A 27,182-nucleotide genomic window follows, 5' to 3' on the forward strand; every position below is an offset into this window, starting at 1 on the left:
TCAAGGATCCTGCAGTAGTTGAGTCTGGAAGTGGTGAGAGCAAAAGCAAATGTATATCTGGCAACTAGTGGAAGGAAGTCAAACAACTTTCTTACGGATTTGATTAGATTAAAAAGCATTCCTGTCACTGTAAGAGCTTGAGGATAGAAAGAGAGTTTCTTGCAACTTGTACTGCGGGGGAGGGGTGCTCATAAATTTGAGTTGCCACGTAACAGAAGCTCTGTTTTATCTGTGTTGCGTTTTAAATGATGTGTTTGCATCCACAGGATAACTTCAGTGGGACAGTTTTGGAAGTTTAGTTCTGTGACAAAGGACCCTTTGTCCAATGATAGAATCAGCTGTGTATTATATGTGTGTGATGTAGTGGTAATTCCAAAAGAAGCTATCAGGTAGATTGGGGTGGGTGGGGGGCATGTATATATTAAATAGCGCTGGGCTGGGAGATGAGCACTGCAGAACTCCTAATGCCACTGGTCTTTCTGTAGATGGAAAAGGTCCTAATGGGCCTACTTGTCTCCTAGCATTAAAAAATATTTGATCCAGGACAGGTCTTTATAGGAATTGCCACAGTCCTCGATTCGGTCAAGGAGTATGAAGTGTATCGAACACGGTGAAGATAGCCAGTAAAACCACCACCGCATGATGAAAAGATGCTGGTAGATGTTAATACAAGAATCCCGATGAGAAGAAAGGGAAACAGAGCAATTCTAAGCAGTGGTTTGGTAATTTACTTTACATGCTCAAGGTAGCAAAGACTACATGAGAATCTATTTACAGTTGATGTGGTTCAAGAGCTCATGGTTCTTTGGACTGTTTTTAAAGCATGGGAATAAAAAGTCTCATCAAAATGGGATTCCATCAATTATCTTTGTAACTAACAGAAGTGCAATTTTCTAATTTTGATTGTTGACTTTTTTACTTTTTGAATTATATGTAACCCACTAATGACCTCTGGCAGGAATTCTCACACCATTTTCATCTCACTATGTTTAATTAACTTTATGAAAATTACAGTTTTATGTAAAAGTAATTATTGAACAACTTCATGCAGCACAAATGTAATTACTACATACTCCTGGGCAATGGCGCAGCTGGGGGAGGGGGGAAATTTCCACCACTAGCTGCCTTTTTTGGGGGGCAGCGAGCGCAAGGTAAGTTTTCTCTACCTTGTCGTTGTCTGTTGCCTCCCCCCCGCTCATCGTCGTCTGTCGCCACCCCCGCTCTTATCTCCAATGAGCGGCCCTGGGGGCAGAAAACTCTGTGATCGCCACTGCTCCTGAGGAAGGCTTAATAGTGAATGCTGTTATAAAGTCAGAGCTTCACTGCTGAAGTTAGTAGTTGAACACCCACACTCCACCCACAGAACGCCTCCCTGGAGCAGAGTAACGCAACACTGCGATTTGCTCTGCGTTGCATTACTCTGGATTAATCAAATAACTCAGGGCCACTCAAGGTGCCCTTGTGGGGTTTGATAAATCAGACTTCAGTTTTTCAGCTCTGTTGCGCCTCCTTGAGTGGTGGAAGGGTGACGCAAAAGTCATAAATATGCCCCATAGTCTGTAAAAGGAGAGAAAGCAAAGAAGAAATAAGAATGACAGGAATGGGCTCTCCAAAAGTTACATTTTATGTAACGTTCTTTGGTTAGCTGAGAATTAGTCATTAAAATGAGGCAAGTCATTGTCATTTATTTTTTCTTCAAATTGACTTTCTCAGCTTAGTTTCTTCAGAGAAAACGTTTGCTACTTCAGAATCCATCTAATAGAAAAATTAACTATGCAATACAGGCCGCACTGGAAAACAGATATACCGTCTTCGGATATGACCTGTATTAGTTTGTAAGACACCGTATGAAAAACATGTTTGCATTTTGAGCACGGTTGTAGGACTTATCTGATGACCATCATCTGCTGAGTGGCAAGCAGCCTTAGCCTAGGGCATGGCAAAGTGGATATGATGGTCAGGAAGCATATTATACAACAACAAAAGCAAATAAATTCGAACATTGACATTTTAATTCTTACCTTTCATCACAAAATAACATCGGCTAAAGAGAAATACATATATTTCCCAGAAACCACATTTGATAGGATGTTATGGTTATAATCAAACCCTAAATACACTTGTAATTCTCCTGTTACACAAACATAGCCTCCCAACAATGTACTCCTCACAATCTCACAATGATAGGCAGGTGACATACAAAATCAGATCATGAGGGACAAACATGGATCTTGTCATTGAAGTTGATCAAAATCTCTGCCATGCCTAGCAGGCTTTTCATCAAGGATCGATGCTTAGAACCTACAGCCTCATTTTGTTTGCATCTCTCACCCCCTGTGGTGTGTCTTGGTCCTCCCAGGGGGAGGGTATACTTTTGGTAGCTCCACTTAGCACTTGCACTTGGACAAGGCCTATGCACCTCATGATGGCTGCAAACATGTCATGACCCTGAAAGTCTGTCACATGACCAGAGAAATTGTTTTTGATTAAGATCTAGCATAACTGATAATAGAAGACGTTATGAAAATATTCATGTTAGTCTCTACAGTGAGTCACATAGCATTAATAGGCAACAACATGTCAACCTTGTACAAGTACACCGTCTGTCTATTTCAGTGGCTAAAATTGGTTAAATTAGCACGATTCATTAAAGGGCCTATTCACAAACTGGATTCTGTAGTTCTTTTATAGTACTACAATTCTACTGCTAAAATACTATAAAATGTTCTTCCATACCTACAAAGGGAAATCGCTATAGTTCCTGATATTGTGTCACTTAATAAATTCTTTATGCTTAACTAAATAAACATTATTTCACATGGTTCATTCACGTTTCAACCCAGTATATACTGGAGTGACAGAAGCAGTACGGCTTTGACGGCTCGGATCAAATTCAAAGAGTAACGAAAGACTCATGAAACCGTCCGATCTTGGAATTAGAAACCAGACGATGACTTACTTTTTAACGGAAGAGCTTTTCCCGAAACTACACCCCATCCACTGACGTATATACTCAGCATTGAAGTGAATTTAGCCCTATATAGGAGGTTGTAACCGGTGAAGGATTACTCCGGCCACGGCTAGATAGCATTCCGGCCTCTGCTAGATACCAGCCACACAACCCAAGAATTGTATGTTGGGACACTCCCTGAGCCCGCCTGGGTCCCCCTAGGCTGTCTTCTCCCTGTCCCAGTCCTGATGAAGACCCGCACTGACTTTACAGTAGTGCAGATTCTGGGTTGAAATGTCGACATACTAATCCCTGGACCAGTTGAAGGATTCTGCGATAAAACTCATTTACTCAGTTCACAGACTTACCTAAAAAAAATCGCATTTCTGGTCATCCTTCTATTTTTCGTTTCCCCCCCCCCCCCCAATGAAGAAACACTTTGTATATATTACGCACCATCACTAAACCACTGAGCACCAAAATTCACTTTGTCACTTATTATATTTCACTATATGTCTTTTTGACAGCCTTGCAAATGCAAATTGGGTATTTATGAATCATGCCATGTATAAAAGCTTCTAGTAATACCCCATATGGTTCCATGTTTGTGTTTGTTATGATTGATTGGTCTCTTTATGAAGAAGGTACAGATTGATACAAATTGTTTAAAGGAATACTTACCCGAAAGAACCAATTGTACTTTTGTATTTCACCAACTGGGGCTGTGATTTTTATGGCACTACAGTGAGTGTTAGGCCAAAAAGCAGGAATAAAGTGAGCCTTTTACTGGCTGCTTTCTACAAAGTGAAAGTGAAAGCAGAAAACCTGGATAAACCACGATTCCCCATTTAAATTGTGTAATCCTAGGCAATTGGAAAATATTTTATTTCACCAAAACCAGTTTTTCTTCATTTTCGGATATGAAAGCACTTTCAGATATGTAGGTTCTGAATATCAGTAGTACAAAAACCTATTGTGTTTGATTTATTATACTGTAATGTTTCTCTATACTTTGGGCACGTATTGGGTTTACATGACAACTGTCTTGCTTCTCAGTTCACTGACCGCTCATGTTTAAAAACTGTCACTTAATAAGCACTTCTCAGTGTAGTGCTTTACTGTGATGTATTACACTTTCTAAATTTTGAAAAGGCTTTATCCTATTTTACGTACTTTTTTTGTAAGGGTGGGCGGAGTTTGCATAGCAGCGCTACGTAGAACTCTGCAAAGTTGTAAAAAAACTCTGCTGCGCTACGCAGAGTTCCACGAACTGGCGAAGTTGCTCGGCTATCCTGTCTGACTTTGCCAGGCCTGAACACAGAGCTTTGTGTGCTCACCATGAATCTGCCAATTTACCCACAGTGAACGGGTACTAAATAACCACAGACCCCCATGATGTATTACCTCACATCCGCTTCCAGGATTGGAAGAGGTTGGTTTCAACAGTGAATCATTCATCGCTCGGGGAGGAGGGTATATGGATGTGGTGCTCATTAGGTTACTAACCTCAGCTCGCTGATCGACACTCCGCACTGTCTCTGACCTGTGCCTGAGCTGTGACCTCAGAGCGACCCGTGTCCACCAGGCCACCCTGCTAACGTGTTGCCAATGCCGTAGAGTAGATAATGCTATCTAATTTCTGGGACTCTCTTACCTTTATGTGCTGAACATCAGACAACGCATAAGGGATGCGAACACCGAAGTTAAAGAAAGGTGCATCCACCATGCCTGCCAAGTATCACTCATCAGGTGTGATGCTCACGCATTTCAGTGCGGTGTTCCGCATCACTGTACTGAAATGCATTGTCACGCATTTAGTGCCACTCGCCAGCGCACGCCACCTGCGGTGCCTGAGAACTTGTGTGCTGGCTCTGCTGCTCCGAGACGTGGTACCAACAGCTGCTTGCTGCACTCAGTAGTTCCTAAATAGTTGAAAATGGTGTGCTCTCAGCTCTGGAGTTTAGACAAAGACAATGGTGAAAAGTCAATTTCTTTGTACACCTAAATGATAGGCAGAACTAAAAATGCATATCACAAAATTATTTTAGAAATACATATTCACCCTGGGACAGAATTACTTGTTGAGGGAGAAAGGAGGAAGGAAGAGAAGAACACACACCGTTTTGAAATTAATCCAAAGTATTTTTATTTTTAGAAATTCTGACATAGATATAACATTGGTAAAATTGGTACAGGGTTGTCCTGAACAGAATTAACATAAACGTACAAATAACAGATACATGCGTGATTGAATAATAGTGACAGGTGATGTTGGCTGTGTGTCAAAACAAAAATACATTAATACAAATAAAAATCAGTCAAAAATTTGACATCAATTTGTTTCAACAAGTACATATATTTTCTCCTATTGTCGTTGAAACTTAGTATGAACTGATTGTTAGCACAACGTCGACGTTTCGACCCTATTAAATGGTGCTGGCTTTGTCGCAACCGTAGCGGGTCTTCATCAGGACTAAAGGGCAGGTGGACAACCTGGTGATTTTGAGTCTTGCTGCGTCTGATTCTGTGCAGTCAGAAGGGTGTGGATGTGTCAGCCGACTCCATCCAAGGCCCGGGGTTCAATCACGATATCTCACGCAGTAAATGCGTGAAATTTCTTCACCGGCCGGTGGCGAAAATTGTAGAATGTTCGTAAAGTGCCACTTGAGCGATCACCTGCATATTTCGGATATGGTTTAGAGGGACGTCTCACTCCTTCGCGGTCAGGCAATCACTAATTGATAGGCTCTTAATCAATGCTACATTACCTTAATTGTATATCTGAAGATACTATCTTAAACAATGTATGTAGTTGCATTTTCAATAGGATTTGAAGTATGTCTGTTTATAGGGCACTTCTTTGTAGAGATTTTTCAGCCTCTGTGTGTGATGTAAGTAACCAAAAGTTGGATGCATCACTTCCTGGGATAGCACCAAACCAAAGGTCATGCAATGTCGCTTCCTTTGTTTTCATGGACTCCAAAGGTCACGTGATGACACTTCCTGTGATGTCATCTGGTCAAAAACCTTGTGATGTCAGTTCCTGTGACATCCTCGGGATGGGTCAAAGTGCAGGTGATGTGACCCCCTGTGATGTCGCTTCCTGTGACATCAGGCAGGGGTCACATGGCATGTGATGTCACTTCCGCTACCGCTGGCATTTTGATGAATCGATGTCCATGTGTAGACTCTAAAATCTCAGGATTCTCAAATCCTGCATTAGGTCCTCGAGTCCTGCATTCCCTCCTCAAAACCTACTGTAGTCTGACACTCAGATTGGGCATACGGTCATGGCTTTGAGGGTTCCCACGTGGTCACGGGAACAGGGCTGGACTGGCCATAGTAGGCACCGGGTGTTTTCCTGGTGTGACAAAAGGATGGGGACTAGTTTTGGACCCATTAGGGCCAGTTTTGTTACAGGGGGGCGGTTATGCAGCAGTGCTGCAATATTAGCCTCCTGTAACAAACCGGGAGTGGTGCAGCAGGAGTGGTGCTTCTCACTAGCATCCCCTCCACTGAGACCCCTTCTCCGCTCCTAGGGCCGGTCAAGAGCAGATTGCCATGGCTGGTTGCTGTTCCCAGTCTGGCCGTGGACAGACACAATCCTGGGCGGCATGACTCCTGTGTGACAATGCTCTTATCAAGGGATGGATGGGCTGACCAATAATGTCCAGGAACCGAGGTAGATGGGAGTGAGGGGAGCACCTATGATACGCCATGACAATGGGCATACTCAATGTTGCAATTATCAGTGCCATTGTACACTGTACAGTATGATATTACATGTGTATGGTAGAGCTGGTGTCTGGTGTTATACTATTTTAGTCTGTATGGAAAGGAGTGTGACATGACAAATGCAGTTTTAGTTATGGTGCTATGCATTGCTCGGTCAAGTTAATTTGTGGGGGACTCGTCATGTTATGACACCTTTTAGAACGGTGTCCTTCTGCACAAACAGCTGTATGGCTACTTCCACAGGCATGGTCATGAATTGAACTTGTTTGCTGTCACCGAGCATGACATTTCACATGACTACGGGCACTACGTTCAGGGTGATTAGCTTCTCCCCTGCACTGCCTTTTCTCTGCATTGTATGTGTAAGGAACAGGTGCTGGATGAGACATTTGATGTGAACATGTCTTACATGTGTGAGGGTCTGCATTTGGACATGAACTGGAGATCATACATATGTATCACGCCTTTTGATCACACGTAGGTGTATTTTGAATTGTTCACTTTTAATTGCCTCTGCTGTGCCATGGCCTTGAGGTCCACAGACCAACTCTTGTGCTAGAACAACGGCCACCTTCTCTTCGGTTGCTTGAGACTTCTATTTGCTCATCTGTTGCTTATGATGCCTTTTACTGTTGCACAAACATTTTTTTTGGTATGGTGCTTGTCATCATGAAAGCCTCTTTGAGTTTATTCCCAATCCGCCTTATGGGTGCCACCACATTTAATTTTCTGAGGATGGTGTTCCATAGCACACTTTTTGGGCGGTAGGAGTTTGCATGAGACAAATAGCTCCTCCTGATGTTCCCAGACCTCACGGATGAGGATTCTCATCTTATCTTCATCTTCCTATCACCACTGTTCTGGGGTTCTTGGCTCCCTGGGTTAGTCTGCAGATCATGCCTCTACAAATCAGCTATTTGGGAGTCCTGATCAATTTTCACACTCTCTGGCTACATTTCTGCACTTTTGCACATTTTTGGATGTAAGCCCAGTACTGCAGCACAATTTCTTGTTTGTGTGAAGCAAATGGTCGCAGCACAATTTTCTATGGGTCATGCAGCATGGAACAAACTTAATACTGCACTTAAAAAGTGTCTTACCGCAGGACAATGCAGATGTTTTTACCACGGCACAGCATGATGTTGACTATGCCGGGGTATTTGTGTTTTCTTATCAGTATTGCACAATCAGGTATTTTGTCCACTTAAGAAGGAGAATTTGATTAATCATGGATGAGGCTCCCAGTAACAGAAATCCGGATTTAGGAGCCTTCATGTTTCAGGTGACAATTTATAACCTTATAATATAGAATATTCCTATGTACATGTCAGTCTGGTGCTAGTATTTGTAGAGATTGGCAGAGACTTATTAAAACCATAGCTCTGCCCTTTGTCTTGGCCTCCTTCAGCTTCTTGTTCCTGCTGGCACAAAATTGTATTAATATTAATATGATTAAAAAAATGTCTGGAGGCCAGGCTCTGAACAATGGGCCTTATTTGCAAAAATATGAGTAACTTTATAAGTCATTGTTAATGTTTTTTTAAAAGCTACTATTTCTTAGAAAGTTTGCATTTTATTGGTTTTCGTCAGCACTATAACATTTTATTTTTTTCTCTAACATGAAGAAATATGTTATCTGTCAATATTCAAAATATGAGGGAGTATCAAGAACTTTCACAACCAGCCTTTTTTTACGACATGGTTAAGTGCACAGATCCACTACGAAACATCCTTGGGAATATTTATGAATGTCTACAAAGCTATGCCTTTGTGGATATTCCATTGGCAATTCCAGCATACCCCACCCCAATCATAAAGTTATGATGGTGGAAATCTCCTGTACTGGGAGACTTAGGGCCCGAATACGATGTCGGAAGGACCTGAGTCCGTCCGACTTCATTTGGGAACTTAAACTGAACAACCTCCTGTTGTCGGTTCCAGCCCAGCAAGTAGGATGCAACGGAACCCTATTCAGTCGCAATCCCATTCTTAACAATGGGAGCATGCATTCCGAATGGAATGCATGCTCCCATTGTTAAGAGCAGAGGTGCAGTTCATCCCCTCTCAACAGAGGGGCACCATAGGTGTCCCCTACGCCGCCAATTCAGCCACCTTGCACCCATGGGGGGCCCTGCTGGTGGCCCCAAAAGACAGATTCCCACAGCCATTTCGTGTTGGAAAGGCTGGTACAGAAAGGCTGTGAAAATCTGCTCTATTAATCCCTCGGCTGGAAAGAGCCGGCCGAGGGATTACTGAAGGCTTTCTAAATGGTGGACTTCTGAAAATCTGGCCCTTTGCGAGCGCTATTTTTGCATTTGGGATTCATCATCCCAAATGCAAAAATCGCAATTCTAGAAATCGCGAAATTGCGATTAATTGCATTTAAGGAATATCAATTTGAGATTCCTTAAATGCAATTCATGAACCATTTTAAAATTGCGAATTCGCAATCTGGGGACGCTATTTACAGCGAAGTCTAACTACGTGGTAAATAGCAAAAACTTTGAAAAATGCACTAAAGTGCATTTTTCAAAGTTTCATGTTGCGCACACACATGCCCTAAGGGCATGTGTGTGCGCAACATATGTGCACACATCAATTTCAGGGGTGCAACAGGGTGTCCTTTGGACACCCCTGCACCCTTGAAATCGCAATCTCAATTTGCGCATCTCTAAATGCGATTAGCAAATTGAGATGGTCTTCCCATTCATTCCTATGGGCCTCTAGGCCCTTAGGAATGAATGGGGAGATATTCCTTAATTGCGACTCGCAATTTGCGAGTCACAATTAAGGAATTATTAGGAATCACTATTTTTTAAGTGATTCCTTGATGAATAGCATTTTGCTATTCCTTAATAGCGAATCGGTATTTTTCGCTCTTAAGGAATCGCAAAATGTGTTCTTGATGAATCTGGGGATATGTGTTATAATATATATCCAGAGAAAAACACATTCAATACAAAACGGATAGCAAAATAAAAATGCAACAAAAATAAAACAAAATCTAGGGCATAGAAGCCACATAATAATGAACAGATTTCAAATATTTTCAAGAAATAAAGTAAACCAGGTGTGGACATTAACAGGTAAGGAGAGCTTGCAAATGAGTCTAGAGACAACAGAGTCACTAGTATAAAGAAGCCATATAAAGAAAATGTTGGTAACTGAAATGGTTTTTATTTTTACTGTTTTGCTTGATTTAAAAACTACTAGGTATAGTCTATAACAATATTATCTTAATGGGTGTGGGGGACAGAATTTCATACAAGCAACATCTAAATAAAATGTTAGCCATATTGACTATCAAGATCTTAAAAATGACTCTTAAAAGGATCTTGGTTACATAAGCACTAGTAGTTATACTTCTAAAGGGTCAGGCGGAATCATATAAAATATATTTGAGAAATACGCAGTGGTACAGGTTTGATAACATCTCTTTAACATGGGATCCTTATTAGTTCCCAAGGGCCCAGGTCATTGTATACAAAATCAGTGTGTGGGAAACAATGTGAAACAACCAGCTATTTATGAAATTAAGAAGAAAGATATAAAATAAAATATTGAAAAAGTCAAGTCTGCAGATATTACTTTAAGGCGTTACACCTGAAATCTGGCAAAATAGAAAAAACTTATTTCCAAAATAATTTCACAACAAACAAGGAATTCTTTCACTGTGATAGGTGTAGTACAGTATTCATTACCGAAAAAGATAGGTAAAGAGAAACCTCATTAGTCAATCAATTGAAATTTAGTTATGTTTTATGATCTCCCACAGGCTATATTCAAGATGATTCCACCGACAGAACACAAGAACCTACCGGAAGACGAAAACACGCCGCAGAAAAGAGCAGACAAACTATGGACATATTTTAAAAAGCGTGAAAATGGTAATCACCTAAAGTTCTTCAAGATAATATTTCTTGTGTTAGCTGTTCTAGAATGGCACATTTATCCGCTCTGTAACTTTCAACCTTTCAAAACTCGGCCCATAAACTGCTCTGTCGAGCATTTCTCACTGTTATCTCTCTGTTCTCCTCTAATCAGATTTAAACATAATGTCTGGTCTCTACACCTTATCCCTTAATCACCATCTTTTTCTCCCTATCACTTTACACCCATTAACAAAATCTACCAAATATTCTTCCTTCATGATGTATCTCCCTTTAGCTTATTGTCAATTAGTTTGTTGTAATTTTTTTAATAGTTTGGTATGATCTTTTTAAATGTCTTAAATACACTAAAAAGAAATTTCAACTGTAGTTTATTATAATCTTTTTAAATTTCTTAAATCAATTTTAAGAATGTTTTAACTGTTGTAGATATGTGCTATGACTGTTTGGATGTACAGTTTTTAACAAAACCTTTATTACCGTTCAATATTGTTTGTCTGTTTGATTTTAGTTTGTTTTTGGAAAATGTCCCAAAAAAAGAATCTTGAATCCAATATTGTTGATCTCAGACGTGATCTTAATCATATACATTTTGACTTGACTTCACTTATTGTCAATTTTCACCCAATTATCACATGTATATTTTTTATATTCAGTTCTCTTACCTTCACTTCCTTCAAACATATTCTATATCATCTCCTGCAATCCACTGCACACTTTGGTCATGCTCCTACTACACCTATCAAATATTTAAGTATATCTCATTCTCTAGTGATGTCAACGTATACTCCATTAACTATTTATAAATGATTCTCGTAGGCTTTTCATATCTCTCTTTCCAGCTCTCACAGACACTCCATTAAATAATTATATCTTGTCATTTCGATCAATGTGTACACCAGTATTCTAGCCAATATTCCCCAGAGTATGGTTAGTTCACCTTTTTGTATCGGTTTTCACTCTTCAGATTAATTGAATGTTCTTCTAAGTAGGTTTTCATTCCTCTTCCTATTAAGGCATACCTTTATAGGGGACAATCCTTAATATTTTTTACTTTCCTCTCATATTACATTTTGGCCCATCAGCTAAATTATCAGATACACTCCACTCTGTATCTCTTCTTTTCTCTTAATATCATTTATCACCCTAGTACATATTTATACATTACAAAATCAATCTAATGCTTCTCTCCTGTTTCAACAAATTCTATCCCTACTAAGACATGCTCATTCATTATCTTTCAGTCACTTCACAGTACATCTTGCATTGTTATCCGAACTATTACATGGTTTCTCATCATGCTATTAATTCTAACTCTACTAGCTAAACTACCAAATGTTTCTCTGTTTATTTTGCCATTTCTTGTAGTATCATTTATAGCTATGTCTTGCAGGATAGCAAACATTTATATCCACCTGCCAGTTTCCTAAAACTTTTAACACTGTTATAAAATCAATTATGACTTATTCTTTGACTATCTTTCTCTTGCTATAAATATGCACAAAACATATAATTTAGGAAACATCCATATACTTCTTTCCTTTCTGTCTTAAGAACTCTCACTTTTATGACACTTTCAAATTTCCTTCACATCTGCATGATCTCTTTAAGAGACATAGCATCTGATTTGGTAATTTAAATGCACAATATAAGGACCATATTACACCCTAAATAACACTTCAAATAGGAGGTGACTAGGAGCCACTTCTTGGGTCTTCCCTATGTACAACACAGCCACTGTGCCATCACTGTAGAGGTAAGGGGAAATTGCATTGGATATGTGACAAAGACAATTGGTTATAGATTTCTTACTTTGTGAATTACCCCAGGGCGTCAGACTGGATCTGGAGAATTTTTTCATCAGCAGTACCCCTGCGTGTCGAAAAGTGGCGTCGCTCGGTTCCATGTTAGTCATTGGTGCCTTGGTTGCAGGGATGACGTCGCGGCAGCTACCTAGACGCCACCCTCACACGCTGATGTCAGTTCTTTCTTTCCCGCGCCAGCCAGTGCAGATCCGGAGAGAGCTGTACCTCCAGTCACTTTTTGACTGTCTTTTTGCGGACTTTTGACAATGTCATTTTTGAGTTTTTGACTCCTGGTGCACGTCATGGATGCCTGGTGTAAAGGCGTCCGGTTCCTGCCGGCGGTTGATGTCGGTGACGGATCTGCATCGCATGTGCCTGTTCTGTTTAGAACCGGACACCTACTCCAAGTCGTGTTCCGACTGCCAGACAATGAATCCGAAGTCTTTGTGGGAGCAGTCCCGAAAGCTTCTCGAGGTCTGGCAGTCCGCTCCGAGCTGCTCAAGGTCCCGGTCGCGTGGGAGGGCGAGGGACCGTTCGCTGAGTCACTACTACCACCAATCTTCTTCCAAGTCTTCACACTGCTCCGGTAAGTCAAAGCTCAAGAAGGAGTCGAAGAAGCATCGTCGCTCTTCTACTTCTCCATGTCAGTTGGCTGACGCAATGAAGGATGCGGGTGGTGGCCATCCTGCAGCTCCGCATGTGGAGCTTGCTGGGTCAAATCTGGATTTCCCTCCCTTCCCGGCACCCGGTGAGACCCCTGCCAGCTTCGGAGTTTTTACGAGGCGATGCATGCCATCTTTGGGCAGCTTGACTCTGCCAGGGCTCGGACGGGAGCCCTGTGCTTTCGACGCCGACGGCTTCGGCCCCGGCACCGAAGGGTCCCCTGGGATCCAGGTCTGGATCCGGATCGGCGCTGGTCGACCTGACTACACCCTACCCCGGTGCCGACTCCACCGACACCACGTCCGCAGCCAACGTCGGTTGTGTTCCCAGCTGGCGTCGACCCTGGCCTCCACCCTGACGTAGACACGGAGCCGGACCGCTGTCGACCTATGCCAGATCTGGCACCGATGGGTACTTTTGTGCCCTGGTTCTATCCTGGTTCTTTCAGGCCAGATTGGCAAACATCGGAGGGTGAGGAGGACTGTTAGGGGTCTTGAGACCCTTTGACTGACCAGTTGGGTTACGTACTAGACTGGAGAGAGGAGCTGGGGGAAGCCAGTGGCCTGGATACCTTACCAGGCCTTGGCATGTTGTTTCCTCCTACCGTATCTACAGAGGAAGGAGCAACTTATGCAGTGGTATTATGTAGGGCGGCTGAGTCTCTCATCCTCGAGCTACCTACGGTGGCAGTCAGGACAACCTCCTGACAGAGGTGGCAGCGAGCTCTTAGGAGCCCCTGATGCCGTTTAATGAGGCCCTAACCGACATCCTTTTGGGCAACTGGTCCAGGCCCAACACAGGGGCTCCTGTGGATACAATGATTGCCCGGTGCCACCGCCTGGCCCCGGGCTACCCCACTTTCCTCTCCCAACACCCCACCCCTGAGAGCTTGTTGATCCAAGCCTCCACATCAAAAGGTGCATTCCCTAAAGCTCCACCTAATCCAAAAAGCTGGACCACCTTGGGAAGAAGATGTTTTCTTCCTCCAGCTTGGGACTGCTGTCGGTAAACACTGCATGTCTATTGGGCCGTTACACCCACTCCGTGTGGGATACGTTGGCTCAGTTGATGGCCCAGTGCCCGGGGGATACCCTGGCCGTACTCTCCGGTGTAGTTGCCAAGGGGAGAAACGCAGCCAGGTTTACCATTCACTGTGGACTGGAAACCGTCAACTCGCTAGGCAGGATGATTTCAACATCAGTAGCCCTTCAAAGCTACGCCTGGCTGAGGTCGACTGGTGTTTCTAGGGATGTCAAAGCTACCCTATGGACATGCCTTTGGATGGCCGTTGCCTGTTCAGTGACAAGGCAGACAATGAGCTAGAGTGCTTTAAAGACTTTCGGGCTATGGCCAAGTCCTTGGGCCTCTCCACCACTCGCCCTGCGCAGTCTCCTTTTTGCCCCTTTCGTGGCTACAGAAGGGGTGTCCCGCCATGTGCCACCCAGAGCCACAGACCGGCGTAACCTGTTCAGCCTCTGCATGGCCCCGGACGTGGGAACCACTACCCTGGGTCTGGGGGGCCAGCGCGCTGGCCAGTCCACCACAGCCCCCTCTGCAGCAGCCTCCAAACCCTCCTAGTCAGAGCCACCAATGGCCAGTGGCCAGAGGATTCGCCATCACCTCCCCCACTGGTGCACCATCACGTAGGACAGGTGGGTTTTGAAGATAGTCCGAAGGGGCTACTGCCTCCCCTTCGAGACTGCCCCCCCCCCCCCCCAGCCATACCACCTCACTGCCATTGCATGTGGGGGGATCACCTGGCCTTTCTCCAACAGGAAGTTACGGCTCTCTTGGCCAAGAGAGCCATCGAGTGAGTTCCTGCCCAAGAAGTAGGTCGTGGTTGCTATTCGCACTACTTTCTGGTGTTTCAAAGAAGCACAAGGGCCTGTGTCCTAGCTTGGATCTCTGGAACGTCAACTGCTTCCTCCAGAAGGAAAAGTTCAAAATGGTGATGCTAGCTCAGGTCCTTTCTGCCCTCGACCCTGAAGACTGGGTGGTTTTGTTAGACTTGCAGGAAGCTTATTTTCACGTTCCCGTCCTGCCGGCTCACCGGCGCTACTTGCGGTTCACGGAGGCCATGAACACTTTCAGTTTACCGTGCTCTCATTTGGTCTTACCAGCGCCCCTCGGGTGTTCACAAAAGTGATGATGGTGGTCGCAGCTCATCTGCACAGATCCGGGGTTCTAGTCTTCCCCGATCTCAATGACTGGCTGTTGAAGGCGGGCTCACCCCAAGCAGTTGTCTCCCATCTCCAGACTACCGCTGACTTCCTGCATTCACTGGGGTTTTCTGTCAACGTGCCAAAGTGACACCTGACTCCCTCTCAGAAGCACTTCTTCATCGAAGCAGTTCTGGACACAATGCAGTTTTGGGTCTATCCTCCCGAGCAGCGAGTCTGGGATATTCGGGCTATGATTCCGATCTTTCAGCCTCTATTCCGGGTTTCGTCAGGGTGACTCTGGGGCTGCTGGGTCTGATGGCCTCCTGCATACTTCTGGTGGATCATGCCAGATAGCATATGTGGGCTCTGCAGAGTGACCTGAAGTTCCAGTGGGCACAGCATCAGGAGAACCTGTCCGAATGCATCCAAATCTTGGAGGGTACTGTACGGCAATTGCAGTGGTGGCTAACAAATCGGGATTGGGTCAACACCAGATCCCTCTCCCTTCCTCAACCAGAGTTCACAGTGGTGGCGGATGCATCCCTCTGGGATGGGGCAGCCACATGGGAGAGGCAGAGATTAGACGCCTCTGGTCTCCGGTGGAGTCCGGGCTCCACATCAGCCTTCTGGAGCTTCGGGCAATCCGTCTTGCACTAAAAGCATTCCTTCCCTCTGTTCGGGGAAGAGTAGTGTAGGTGTTAACGGACAACACCACTGCCATGTTGTACTGCAACAAACATGGCGGAGTGAGGTCATAAACCCCATGTCAAAAGGCTCTCCATCTCTGGACATGGCTGGAACATCAGGGCATATCCCTGGTGGTCCAACACCTGGCAGGTTCACTGAACACCAGGGAGGACGAACTCAGCCGCAGATGCATGAAGGATCACGAATGCCGTCTTCACTTGGAGGTGGTGCAAGGTCTCTTTCGGCAGTGGGGAGAGCCTTGATTAGAGCTGGTCGCGACCGAAGAGAACGTGCAATGTCAGCAAGGCGAGGCTTTTCAGCATGAGTAGAGTTGCGGTCTACTATACGCCTTTCCGCCTATACCACTTCTGCCCAGAGTGCTGAAGAAGCTCAAGCACGACAGGGCCCAAGTCATTCTTGGGCAGAGGTCTTCAAACTTTTTGATGCCGAGACCCCCCTGTCAAAAAATGTTAGGCGTGAGGACCCCCCTCCGACAAAAAAATTCTAGAACTTGGTACTCATCTTCATAGACAACCAAAAGCGCCCCCAATTATTACTGCCCTTATGTGTTTGTTATGTGCAGAGAAGGAAGCTTCAGATTTATTTAGCTGGGGGCACAGGGTCATGCTAATTCACCTGATATTTTTTTGGGTTTTGTTATTTGTTTCAGTTTTTGGAATCATTTTGACCAAGTGAACTGTAACTTCTGAAGGCCACGAGAAAATGCTAAGAGGCTGGCTGCCCTGTTGTCCAGTAAACTGGGCTATAATTATGTTCATGAGGTGAAAGAACGACCATGGGGTATGCCCTTGTGATGTGTGTGCTTGGGCTGTACACAAAGGTAATCTTGAAGTAGACTACCTATGCTCACTGTGTATCTCCTGTCCCTAGCAGGTGACGTATGACCTTGTTCATGTCAGTGCCCCTAGAAGTGCCCTGCTATGCAGGCCAGATATTCAGTACAGTGGGGGGCTTAGTGTCTGGAAGGAGAATGGCACCCATTGTAAACACGTGTTCCCATACATTTGGTGCAGGTGGAGGATACATGTTGCAAGGTCAAAATGTCTCAACTGAGCCTTCGTCTTGGAAAGGCCTTTGCAGGGTGAGGGTCAGAAGAGAGGTTGTGAAAGGTAGCAAAACACACTCATCTAGAGATGGAAGCTAAAAGACACCAGTTGTTTCTTTTTTGTGGGTGAAGTTCATTGTACCCAGAGGCCGGTAATCTAACAGACAGGTAAACTAGATCATTCAAGATCACACAGGCAGCCGGTGAGGAGCAGAGTAGCCTCCAAATTAGCACACACAGCAATTCCATGAGAGCCTGTCCTTGACATGAGACAGACAGCTGTTTACCGCACACCCTTGTGGCCTCCTTCTCCCCTCCCCGGTATCTGGGTGATTTATGACAATTTATTGCTGACAAACTTATAGACCAGTCATGGAAAATGCCACGAGAGAACAGTTTTGGCACACATTGGTATTCAATACCACAATGACAACACCATATATGCGGAGGCACCATTCAGCGTTGAGTCACATGTGCTTAGTTTAGGACACAAAATCTCATTGCAAACAAAATGGCGGGATGTGTTATATATGAACTGAAGACCCACAGAGCATTCACTGCTGCAGTGTGTCAAAGATATTGTATTTTATTGTAATTGCATTTATATAGCGCTTATTACCCCTGACTAAGTGTCAGAGCGCTTTTTCAGCAAGTAGCAGGCTTCTCCAGAACCCATAAAAGCATTAGTGGTAAATTAGTATAGTGAAAAAGGCAAGTAATTTGAGTGGTGGATATGGTATTATGTTATTTGGATTGAGAAGGATAGTGGAGGGATGTTTTGGAGCTCACAGCAGTAGTAGGAGGCTTGGGATGAGTAAAAGGGAGACGGAGGGGGAAGAGTTTAGAAAGACTTGTTTTTGGGGGGGGGGATCAGAATAGTAAAAGATGGACATTTCTAGAGTTAGTGCTTGGCCACGTTTGCTGACTAATGCTATGGTTTTACTCATGAGAAGATACTTATGCATTAAAACTGAAGTTGTATCTACATGCCTGACTAAATGTTCTGGCATATTCTTATGTTTTGCTGTATTACTGCAAATAGTACTTCTATTGCTCGTCATTTATAGAAGCGGTCTTAATACATTTGAACTACACAATTTTAAATACTCCATGTCTTGGAATCTTGTTTCTTTGCAAAACACACGAATAAACATAATTTTGTAATTACAAATATCATAATTTTTCTAATGTGTATAGCACCAATATCTTTCTTTGCAGGACATAATTATCTGTTTCTAACCACAGCTGAAATTCAAAAGGCTATTTAGGTTTCTATGAGCTCATATTCACCAATCTATTTAGAACTTTTTGACAAAAAGTGATGTCCTCAGATTAACTCTTCCCAGACCGGTTTTAAATGATTCCTCCACGTTATAAAGTTTTTTGTACTACAGAAACCACCACATCAAGTAAGGTGCAATCATGGATGCTTTACACATGAACAAATAACCATCATTTTTGTTTCGAGTGTGTCAACGGTAGTTGGACAAAGGCATCATATTGATCTCCTGTGTCAAAATAAAAACGGAAAGAACATGGAAAATAAACATTTCAATGTCACAAAAATGAATATGAAACTGCTGCAACAAAACAGAATGTACACCGAAAACAAACACAATTCCACAGTCATAAAATTTAACTGGAGCCTTTTTCCTGTCCCCCTCACACCCCATCCCACCCCCCAACCCACATTGCTCGATCGAAGAAACAGATAATAATCTCTGTGTGTCTTTGCATGGTGCGTTCAAGATTCAATGTACGTTTTCTGCAACTGAAAAGCCAGGGCATGGCGGACGAGGAGGGGGCTTACCTAATTATTCCTGGAAGCTTCGGGTTGCCTTGGGAACCAGCCGGGAAGGAGATCCTAATGCAGAGGCAGTCACGAAGAAGTGTTGGAAAAAGGGACACGAGGTGAAAGCAGCCAGGGTCAAGAAAGACAGCTGGGTCCAGTGAAAGCCAGCAGTGACTGCGCAGAACTCCGTGGAAATACAGCCTGCATTGTCGAACGTGCTAGTCCATCTTTATGGACAAAGTTCGCGGGCATTTCCTGGTGTGCATGCTGCAGTCTCTGATTGGAGGACAGGCATTAAGGAAGTAGCCACATTATGATTGGCTTATTTTGCCACGTCCTCCAATCAGAGAGGTTTCTGAGATGTAATTATTTCAAATCCAAAACGAAAGGTAAACGTTTTGGATTCCAGGCAGCAGCGAGGCCGGTGAATGCGCGACCCCCTTCCAATGACTCCACGCCCCCCCTGGGGGACGTGCCCCATAGATTGAAGACCTATGTTCTAGTGGCTCTGGATTGGGCACAAAGAGTCTGGTATCTTGAGCTGCTACACATGTCCCTCGATCCTCCGATCAGACTGCCTTTCCGGGAGGATCTTCTGTCGCAGCAGCAGGGGGCGGTCCTCCCAAACCTGTCCAGCCTCCACCTTCTTGTGAGGAGATTGATTGGCGGCAGTTGACGTCTTTTGACTTTCCTCCTGAAGTCTGTGATGTTATCTTGGCAGCCAGGCGTCCCTCCACTAAGATGGTATAAGCCTGTAGATGGGACAAATTTGTGGCATGTGTCGCAGCAAAGGCTGTGGATCCCCTTTCTGCCCCTCTTTCTGAGGTTCTCTTGTTCCTTCTTTCTTTGGCCCAGCAGGGCTCTTCTCTGGGCACTATTAAAGGCTACCTCTCGGCCATTTCCGCCTTTCTTAGGCTTCCTGATCAGCCTTCTCTTTTCAAGTCCCCTGCTGTAAAACGCTTTCTTAACCCCTTCGATGCTGATGACGAGCTCAGCTCGTCATCAGCCACGGTGGTCGTGTGCTGATGACGAGCTGAGCTCGTCATGAATATATGGCATCCTGAATTTTTCAGCACAGGGGAAAAATAACCACAGCAGCCAAGGTGTTAAGGGCATTACTCATCTTTTTCCTCCTGTTCCCTTTATAACGCCTCAGTGGGACTTGAACTTGGATCTTACTTACCTTATGTGCGCTCCTTTTGAGCCACTTCATAACTGTCCTCTCAGACTTCTTACTTTAAAGACTGCCTTTCTGGTTGCCATCACTCCTGCTCGCAGGGTGAGTGAGCTCCAAGCTCTTTCTTCAAACCCTCCTTTACTAGCTGTTCAACCGGACAAGGTTGTCCTACGCATTTGTCCATCCTTTCTTCCCAAAGTGGTTACTTTTTTCCACATTTACCAAACCATCACTTTGCCCACCTTCGTTGCGCCTCCGCTTCCTTCTAAGTAGGAAGAGAGGCTCCGACGCCTGGATCCAAAACGTGCGCTTTCCTTTTACTTGGATCGCACAAAACAATTCCGGGTGGATGACCAGCTCCTTGTTGGCTATGTGGGTGCTAAAAAAGGTTGGGCCGTACACAAGTGGACCATGTCTAGATGGGTCGTTTTGTGTTTCAAAGTTTGCTATTCTTTGGCAAAGAAGGAGCCTCCTGTGGGGCTACACCCCCATTCCACCAAGGCGACGGCAGATACCACCTCTTTGTCTAAGTATCTGCCGCAATGTCATCCTGGTGACCACGACGCCAACGACAAACGCGGAACTAACCTACGCCACATTTCATCGTGCAGGGGTACTGCTGACGAAAAAATTCTCCGGATCCAGTCTGATGCCTGGGGGTAATTCACAAGGTAAGGAATCTATACCTAATCTATGTCTCTTACAGATATATCATTACCGAAGGTAAGTAACTTGTTCGATAGGTGACATTGTGATGAACAGAAGAATCCTGTCACTTTTGTTAGACTACTTAAAGTATATGCAAATGAAGCATCCTTTTTAAAAATAAAATGTTTGGGTAGAAAATATTTTCACAGGATAATAACTGACCTTCTAGGAACCCAAAAGTATTTTCACGCCTTCAACCATTAGTAAAGATTGGGTAGGTACTATTAGGATATGAAGTATAAATAGAAAACATGGGTGGGTGTAAAGATGATAGGAATCACTCATTTGTATTCTACTGAGAAACCTTTAATTGTCACAAGACTGGAATTCAAGACCTTGGTATGTAGCAGTGATCACATCCGTTCTACTAAAGTATTAAATCTGAATATTTTGAAGGCTCCAGTGGAAATTTCCACTGCATAAATATTTCTGTATCATATTCATGCAAATCAAAAATGATGTGCTAAAGGAATTCAAAATTAGCAAGTACTGAGGGAACTGAATTGGCTGTTTGCATAGGAAATATTAAAAAATCACAAATTACGAGCAAATACACTGTGCCAACTGAGTAATGTGAGGGTAGTAATGTGAGGGTAGCCCATATTGTGAGATGAAGACAGTGGACAAAGAAAGGCTATACAAAAAAGGATTAAACGGTGGAGATTTCCAGAACCTCTAGGTGCCTGCCACCGATTGCAGGGATAAACAGGCGGGGCACCATAGGTGCCCCCTAGACTGCCATTCAGCAGGCTTGGACCCATAGGGGTTGCTGTGGGCCCCCAAATACAGATTCCCACATCCTTTCTGTGTTGGAAAGGCCAGCACAGAAAGGCTGTGAAAATCTCCCATCGTAATCCCTCGGTTGGAAAGAGCCGGCGAGGGATTACTGAAGGCTTTCCGATAGGCGGACTGGCTCTCTGACAGAAAATAGTCTTGCAAATTTGGCTCTGGTACAAACCATTTGTCAGTTCGGATGCCTCTTCGAAAGGACACCTTTATTAGTCCATACATCTAGAAATAGCAACCATATGGAATTGCTCAACACTATTTATATAATATATTCCCCGAGAACATATGGGTGCCTGTGGTCCCGAAGTGAATTTGGAAGCCCAATCCATCTTCGGTCTTCAACTGAGTTTTGGTAACTATCAGAATCCAGTATAAACTGCAGTGCGGAATGTAACATACTGGGGCCTACCCATGACTTTCTCATTAATTCTTTGACATTTTTCATCATGGGTGGGGAATCCAGGATGATGACAATTGAAATCAGAAGACTGTCTGTCTCATCCCATGAGCGCATCTTCATGTTGACCAAAATCAACACCTGGTTTAGAGGACTCTTCCTCCGTTTCCACCAATCAAGGATCCTGTGGGTATATTTCAAATGAATTTAAGTATTGGTTTTGTCCACTCATCTGTCCACCCAACAACCGCTCCGCAACGAGACAGTTTCACACCCGATTTCAGATTTTCACTTCCTTTATCAATGTAACATATGTTGTCCACCGATAAATCGTGTTGCAAAGTTAGTTATATCCTTAGTACACCTGATCATCTGAATAATGAGCCTCTCTGACACAGCTTATAGAATGCATTTGGATAATTTAGAGGGTAAAGACCAGGCCAGGGATCAATGACTTTGCTGTCCAGTCCAGTCCAGTAAACACTGGCTAGGTCTCAGTCAACTGATGATATAACTTGTAACAACAGTTCTGGTTCTAGTTACTGTTTGCAAATAGTACTTAGCTTCCGACCCACTCTGTCATGGATGATATGTTGTGTACTAATTGGAGCCTATGTACATTAAAGTAACTTTTCTCCCTCTGCAGATAAAATCGCTGAAGGAGAATTCATCCAGGGCGTGATGAAGAATGATGAAATCATGAGGCTCATCCAGTATGACCCCAAGAAATAAGCAATGGTCGCCAGAAGAGGAACACATGAAAAAGAGTGTGTGGATGGGGAAGGGAGGGAGTAGCCTGGAGTGAATGTGTGAGTGCAGACTCTGTCTATGGGACAACCACTCCCACTGTTTAGACTCCCTCCTATTCTAGCCAAAGATTCCACACTTCACCTCCACCTCCACTCATTAAACTCTCCCTTTATGTTAAAGAATGTCAATTTGAGAGCCCATCATTTTGATCATTCCCCTGTGCACTTCCTACAGTAGATGTGTTAAATGTAGGTGGGGTGTATGTGTTTGTATGTATGATTGTGTATTGTCAATGATGGGAAACAGAAGAGAGAAAGATGTAAGCGAGGACAGCTATTATGATTTGTTAATTTGTATTTGTAAGCACCAATGTCTAAGTGTAACAAACTTTTTAAAAAAGATTTCACCTTAATGAGAACACATTCTCAAAGTGTTTTTCTCTTAATAACCAAAGAGGAGCTCCCACTTTTAAGTATGACAATACAGAAAATGAACTGTATCAGTAAAACAAAAATGTTATCAATCAGTCTGTCAACAAATACAATGGCCTATCATTTTATCAATTAGTCCTTCAATCATCCCATCAATGAGCTTATCCCATCTCTTGTCCCATCAATGAACATGTCTATTGAAAAAACAACCTAATAAACATATCTCAATTAACACAGCTAATCATCTCTCCACCTATATAGCATGAAATGGATCAATACACATGTCTATCCAGCTTTCTGGCCATAAAACCATCAGTCAAAATGATTGAACATGCTTCCTCTGTATGAAGTGAACACTTCGAATTTGTGGTTTTCTGTGATGTTGGTTAAAGGCAGGAGTTTTACTTTAATGTTAACAATTGTGTTTTCAGTTAGTTGAATCTGGTGCAGCAATTCTGGATAAGCGGCTCTTCACGTTGAATATATATTCCTAGGTTTAATGCATGAAAAAGAGCCTGCTAACAGAGGATGCTTATTCTAAAACACTTAAGCAATGGCCATATGTAAAGTCCAGAACCGTTCACTCATTAACACTTGTGATCTATATGTAGAAATCCATTATTGATTGTCTACTGTGGTGCTATTTAGTCTTGTGTGAAACTGAATACATTGACTGGAATGAATAACACACAATCAAGTTTCATTATTTGTGATTAACATAATGACGCAAATGCTGAATTTGGCTTAGCCAATCAGAACGCTTAGAATGTTGGCACTTACTACTGTTGCTTCCCTTCTTTCTAACTTCATGAAAATGTCACTGAAGGACATGAAGAATACAGGGTTAGTTGGTAATAGCCTTATTGTCTACATATGCTTATTGTTATAACCACAATATTGACTTTTGCATTTGACCGAAGCCCATAGTTGGGGAGTGGACAATTAATAGCAAATAATGTCCGCTGTTAATGCCCTCAGTAGAGGGAAATAACAATTATGCATAAATACATTTTCTGTTGAAAGCACAATCTAGGGGCAAGGGGATTCCCCATGTCAGACTCTCATCAAAATCAGGAGAGAGCGAGCCGCGTACAATGATAGACACTGTGAGGCATATTGGTGCCCATGGACAGGTAACATGAAGTAGCGCATAGTGTAAAGTAACCCTGGGCGACAAACTACGCTCCGTTCGCGGAGTTTGCGGAGTTTCGGCAACTCCGCGCTCCGCGGAGAACGCGAAGTTGTCGAATACTCCGCAAACTGCGGCGTAGCGTAGTTCTCGCGCGCTCAATAGCATTTTCGCGTGCGCGAGGATGCTTGTCGGTAAGATCGAGTTGCCGAACACGCAGAAACTGCAATCTGGCACAGAATAACTCGCGAACACGTTAGTAGTGACCAGAAATAAGGGGACGCGAGCGGGCGGGACAAACCTCATGGGTAACTTCGCGTGCTACACATCCCGAGCATGCAGGCAATCAATCAATCAATCAATCAGGATATTTGTATAGCGCGCTACTCACCCAGAGGGTCTCAAGGCACTTGGGGGAGGGGGGTCCGCTACTGCTCGAACAGCCATGTCTTGAGTTGCTTCCTGAAGCAGAGGTGGTCTTGGGTCAGGCGGAGGTGGATGGGGAGGGAGTTCCAAGTCTTGGCTGCCAGGTAGGAGAAGGATCTTCCTCCCATGGTGGATCTTCGGATGCGTGGCATGGCGGCGAGGGCGTGGCTGGTCGATCGTAGCTGGCGGGTGGGAGTGTAGAAGGTCAGGCGGTTGTTGAGGTACCTGGGGCCCAGGTCGTGGAGGGCCTTGTGTGCGTGGGTGAGGAGTTGGAACGTGATTCTCTTGCTGATGGGGAGCCAGTGAAGGTCTCTCAGGTGTCCGGAGATGTGGCTGTGTCGGGGATGTCCAAGATGAGTCGTGCGGAGGCGTTCTGGATGTGTTAGAGTCTTTTCTGGAGTTTGGCTGTGGTTCCGGTATAGAGGGTGTTTCCGTAGTCCAGTCGGCTGGTGACGAGTGCCTGTGTGACCGTCTTCCTGGTTTCTGTGGCGAGCCATGGGAAGATCTTTCGGAGCATGCATAGGATGTTGAAGCATGATGATTGGACGGCGTTGACTTGTCTGGTCATCGAGAGGGAGGAGTCCAGGATGAAGCCCAGGTTAAGTGCGTGGTCCGTTGGTTTGGGTGCGCTGCCCAGGGCAGGGGGCCACCAGGAGTCGTCCCAGGCGGAGGGTGATGATCAAAGGATGAGGACTTCCGTCTTGTCTGAGTTCAGTTTCAGGCGGCTGTTCCTCATCCACTCGACTACGTCTTTCATCCCTTCGTGTAGGTTGGTTCTGGCGGTTCCTGGGTCGTTGGTGAGGGAGAGGATCAGCTGGGTGTCGTCGGCGTAGGAGATGATGTTGAGGTTGTGTTGGCGTACGATGGCTGCGAGGGGGCTCATGTAGACGTTGAAGAGGGTGGGGCTGAGTGATGACCCTTGTGGTACGCCGCATATGACTTCGGTGGCCTTGGATCTGTACGGGGGGAGGCGGACTCTCTGGGTTCTTCCGGTGAGGAACGAGATGATCCACTCCAGTGCCTTCTCTTGGATTCCGATGTTGCTGAGGCGCTGCACTAGAGTGCGGTGGCAGACCGTATCGAATGCTGCGGAGAGGTCCAGGAGGATGAGGGCCGCTGTTTCCCAGTTGTCGAGCAGGGCTCGGATGTCATCAGTGGCTGCGATGAGGGTGGTCTCGGTGCTGTGGTTGGCGCGGAAGCCGGACTGCGAGTGGTCGAGGCTGGTTGGGCGAGCGCAATTGGTGATCCACTGTGTGAGGTTGTTGGCTGCTTGGTTGGGGTCCGTTGAGCTAGCGGGCGGGTTCTGGCTCAGTGAAGTGGTGAGCTGGTCGGTGGTGATCTTGTTCCAGTTCCTGCGGGGAACCTGTTGCGGGTGGTGGTGAGTCGTGGTCTTTCTGAAGCTGAAGTGGACGCAGCTGTGGTCTGTCCAGTGGAGTCCGGTGGAGTGGCTGAAGGAGATGTACTTGCTGGAGGAGAAGACTGGGTCAAGCGTGTGTCCGGCGTAGTGGGTGGGGGTGTTCACCAGTTGCATGAGTCCGAGGTTGGCGAGGTTGTCCAGCAGGGTGGTGGTGGTGTTGTCGTTGTTGTTCTCCAGGTGGAAGTTGAGGTCCCCTAGGAGGATGTAGTCAGCGGAGGCGAGGGCGTGCGGGCTGATGAAGTCTGCGATGTCTTCGCTGAATTGTGTGCGAGGTCCTGGGGGTCTGTAGATGAGGGTGCCTCTGAGTGTGGTCTTGGGGTCGGTGTGTATCTGGAAGTGAAGATGTTAAGCGGCTTTGAGGGTGTCGTCTGAGTTGGTCGTGATGCGGATGGTGTTCTTGTGGACGATGGCGATGCCTCCTCCTGTCTCGTTGACGCGGTCTCTCGGGGGGATCTTGTATCCGTGCGGGATGGCGACGGCGCTGTCGGGCGCTGAGGAGGCGTTCATCCATGTTTCCGTGAGGAAGGCGACGTCTGGAGATGTGGTGTCGAGCAGGTTCCAGAGTTCCACGGCGCTCCCGAAGACGAAAAATGGCTTGCGAACGGGTCAAGCAAGCTACTACGCATGCTCGCGGAGCTATGCGTAGTTCGCGGAGTGCAAGTGCATCTTCGCGTAGCTCGCGGAGTGCGGCTACGCGAACTACGCCCAGGCTTAGTGTAAAGGAAAACATTAGAGCTCTCTGCCGCTTCACTGAGAAACTAAATCTGAAGCTCATTTCAGTAGCCCATCTCTTTCACACTGTATGCAGTAGAAGAAAGCTTAGTCAATAGTGTCCTGGGGTAAACAATTCACACTTGTAACCCTGGGATTAAAGCTTAAATGTGAGAGCTGTGACAGGAAGGACACCAATCCCAAATGAGCTCTGTGAAGACAGCTAGTCCCAGCCACAGAGACCACAACCATATATTGTTCTATAATAACTACACTGGGCACTGGTCGCTACACTACTCTGGATCTTCTGTCTGATTGAGGAAACAGCTATAGGAGAATATTAAATAACATAGAATAGGAATTTACACTGTCCCGGCAATTACATTTTTATAATATAACTATTCATCCACCGATTGGCTGACAAAGCGTTGGCTTCTCTACATAGCGTTTCAAGTCATGTCCCCCATTTCCATCATTTAGGTTTGATGAATGTTGGA

General features: G+C 44.8%; 1 protein-coding gene across 1 annotated transcript in view; it reads left to right on the top strand.

Annotated features, from left to right (window-relative positions):
- Positions 1-22,983, top strand: part of LOC147701792 (visinin-like) — a 78,738-nt gene extending 55,755 nt beyond the window's left edge. Inside the window, exons 2-3 of the mRNA XM_086928700.1 lie at positions 10,461-10,572; positions 22,468-22,983. Of these exons, the coding sequence (XP_086784826.1) occupies positions 10,461-10,572; positions 22,468-22,553 (198 nt within the window). The 3' untranslated portion in view covers positions 22,554-22,983. The remainder of the gene's footprint in view (positions 1-10,460; positions 10,573-22,467) is intronic.
- The last annotated feature ends 4,199 nt before the right edge of the window (positions 22,984-27,182 follow it).

Source organism: Lissotriton vulgaris, chromosome 7 (assembly GCF_964263255.1).
Source record: "Lissotriton vulgaris chromosome 7, aLisVul1.2, whole genome shotgun sequence".
NCBI classification, from domain to species: Eukaryota; Metazoa; Chordata; class Amphibia; order Caudata; family Salamandridae; genus Lissotriton; species Lissotriton vulgaris.